Source organism: Dipodomys spectabilis, unplaced genomic scaffold, assembly GCF_019054845.1.
Source record: "Dipodomys spectabilis isolate Male_0828 unplaced genomic scaffold, ASM1905484v1 ptg000219l, whole genome shotgun sequence".
In the NCBI taxonomy this organism is placed as follows: Eukaryota; Metazoa; Chordata; class Mammalia; order Rodentia; family Heteromyidae; genus Dipodomys; species Dipodomys spectabilis.
Window position 1 is genome coordinate 5,304,633 of NW_024870896.1, and position 3,219 is coordinate 5,307,851.

General features: G+C 54.4%; 1 protein-coding gene across 1 annotated transcript; it reads left to right on the forward strand.

The window, feature by feature from the left end:
• Positions 1 to 653: 653 nt before the first annotated feature.
• On the forward strand, positions 654 to 2,453 carry Ndn (necdin, MAGE family member). Its single transcript, XM_042697404.1, has one exon. The coding sequence runs from the start codon at positions 788 to 790 to the stop codon at positions 1,757 to 1,759; it is 972 nt and encodes a 323-aa protein (XP_042553338.1). The 5' UTR covers positions 654 to 787; the 3' UTR covers positions 1,760 to 2,453.
• Positions 2,454 to 3,219: the final 766 nt, after the last annotated feature.

Sequence of the window (3,219 nt, forward strand, 5' to 3'; positions counted from 1 at the left end):
TTTTAATGTACTAATGATGCTGTAAGTCTATTATTTGCCCTCCCCTAAGGTTCAAATTTCACACGGCTTTCTGTAAGTACATCCTGCTCTCTTCCTTATTACGCAAACACACAGATTTGGTCAGGAAGGGACCCCATCCATCTTGATTGGTATTTCTCAGCATTCCAACCTGACATTCCCCTTCAGGGTTTACACGTGTGTGTGTGTGTGTGTGTGTGTGTGTGTTTAGGCAATCCCAACTGTTTCTCTCACGCATTCCTAGAGAACCCAAGTTCCCAGGCCCACCTGCCCCTTGCATTCATTTATTCCTTTAGCTTGATTTGGGATGTACCCAGATGACAGTTTCCTAAAAGTAGACTTCATCCTCCCTTGTATTGACACCTATCCAGCTCTCCTTGGTCATCCCCTCTTTCTGATGTGGTGGCTGGTGCCTTTCCTTAGCCCTACACCAGGAACCTCTCTCTCTCTCTCTCTCTCTCTCTCTCTGCTGGGCTGAGCAGGGGCCTGGCAGCCCCCGCCCACCCCGCCCCGCCCGGCTGGCGCGCGGCCCCGCCCCTCCTCCGGGCCCAGCCGCCAGGCCTGCGGTCTGCGGGCGGCGCATGCGCGGTGCCGGGTCCGCGGCCGCCCCGCCTCGAGCCCGCCGCTGCGGAAGGCGCCAGGCTTTGCACCCGCGCACTTCCTCTCGGGGAGTCGGCGGAGGCTCGACCAGCGAGCAGCTTGGCCGGAAAGCACCACGAGCTTCGAGCTTCCCGGAGGCCTCGCCCCGGGGTCCCAGCCGGTTGCCACGATGTCCGAACCCCACCAGGACCAGAACGACCCGCACTTGGCCGCCGAAGCGTCCGCCTCCAACGCCGCCGCCGAGGTACACTGCACCCCTGGGGTTCCGGTGGGGGTCCCTCCTCCCGACTTCCCCGCCCCGAGCTTTGCAGAGCCGGAGAACCCTCCCGCGGGCTCGGCCGCCGCGCCCTGCCAGGTGCCCGCGGAGGACGACCCCAAGGCCCTGCTGGAGGCCGCCGAGGAGGGCCGCGCCCACCCGTGCCCCAGCCCGCCGCCGCCGCCGCCCGCGCCGCCCGCGCCCGCGCAGCTGGTGCAGAAGGCGCACGAGCTGATGTGGTACGTGCTGGTGAAGGACCAGAAGCGGATGGTGATCTGGTTCCCCGACATGGTCAAGGATGTCATCGGCAGCTACAAGAAGTGGTGCCGAAGCATCCTCAGGCGCACCAGCCTCATCCTGGCCAGGGTCTTCGGGCTGCACCTGAGACTGACCAATCTCCACACCATGGAGTTTGCGTTGGTCAAGGCTCTCAGCCCCGAGGATCTGGAGCGGGTGGCGCTGAATAACCGCATGCCCATGATGGGCCTGCTGCTCATGATCCTGAGTCTCATTTATGTCAAGGGTCGGGGGGCCAGGGAGAGCGCCGTGTGGAACGTGCTGCGCATCCTGGGGCTGCGGCCCTGGAAGAAGCACCCCACCTTCGGAGACGTCCGCAAGCTCATCACCGAGGAGTTCGTGCAGCAGAACTACCTGAAGTACCAGCGCATCCCCTACGTCGAGCCGCCCGAGTACGAGTTCTACTGGGGCTCCCGGGCCAACCGTGAAATCACCAAGATGCAGATCATGGAGTTCCTGGCCAGGGTCTTCAAGAAAGACCCCCAGGCCTGGCCCTCCAGATACAGGGAGGCTCTGGAGGAGGCCAGAGCTCGGCGGGAGGCGCATCCCGATGCCCACGGCCCCCGCAACAGCGTCTGTGAGGAGTAAATGAGGAGGAGAGGTGGGGGGGGGAAGGGGCAGGTGGGGTTCTTGGAGGCAGAATCGTTTCTGACCGTCCACATTGCTTCTGGAAAGGGGGTGGGTGGGGCTCGGGTCATTTAGAGTATTCAGGATTTCCAGTGCAGTATTCCCAGTGTTAAACCTCTTCCGTTCTCAGTCACAGTGCTCTTTCTACATCTTCATGCCAATGTTGTATTCACGTGGGTATACTCTTTTGAGTAGTAGCGTTGTAGAATGTATGCATGTTTGTTTCCTAAAGTGAGCTCTGTTGGGTGCTTTTGCTTTTTGTGATTTTCTTTTTCTTTTTTTTTTGTACCAGAGACGTGCTAAAGTTATGAAATACATTGAAGGGGGGGAAAATATCTTTTTTTCCATCCTGTTCTTTTCCATGGGACCCATGATGTGTATTAAGGTAGACTTGATCCTGGAGAGTATGGAAGGGTTCACCACAGCTGGGCCTGACCAAGCCAAAAGTCAAGGCCCTCCCTCCTCTGTGACTCATTGGGCACCAGAAACATCCTCGCCGAAGTGAACTGGACTGATTGGAACTGAACTGATTTGAACTGGAATGGTCGGGAATGGTCCCAGTTGTGAGCACTTAGCACACTTTAACTAAAAACACATATATACCACCCCCATCATGAATAAAGTTTAACTATTAAAGATTCTCGTGATGCAAGCATTCTCCTGGAGAAGTGTATTTCTTTCTTGGTCATGTAAACAAGGTGGGGAGGGGGGGAATGAGGGAGGGGGAAGTCACAACTCCTGGACACGGGAATTATATGAAGCTTACAACTTTTTTTCTTTTTAATTAAACATATCCCTCACAAAAGTTTGACACAAGAGGAGGGGGATGGGGAAGGGTAAAAACAAATCTGTCCTTCATCACACTACATATAAATAATGACTGGTATTTATTTGTAATAGTTTCCAATTTTATCAAAACCAGCAAGTATATTTTGTGGACACATAAAGAATAGGACTTCATTGTAAGCCCTTTAAACTCATTTTATCCATTTCATTAACCCTTAACTATAGCCTTCCCAGGTATGGCTCCTAAAGCCTAATAAGAGGAGCTTAATAAGAGAATCCATGATCCTCCCCACCTGCTCAGAGTTTCTCCTGCCACCTCCTGGATTTTTCCTGAGGGTTGAAGATGAAGATGCCTTCCTGACAAGGGGTACCAGAGTGATCCACCTGACGCCTGGGAAATGGGGTTGGGACTGGGAAGTTGCCCCTGGAGGCATTTGTGACCACATTGTCTTGGAGTTACAGTGGGCAGCTAGGGAACCCTTGAAATGGTGGAGTGGGGTGAGTGGCAATGAATGAACAGCAGCAGCAGCAGCATGAAGCTGTCAATGCCTTTGACTAGGAGGAGTTTAATATAAAAAGGGGGCTTTCACAGTTTTATTATTTAAACTCCAAGAAGGGAGAAAGGCCATTTCATG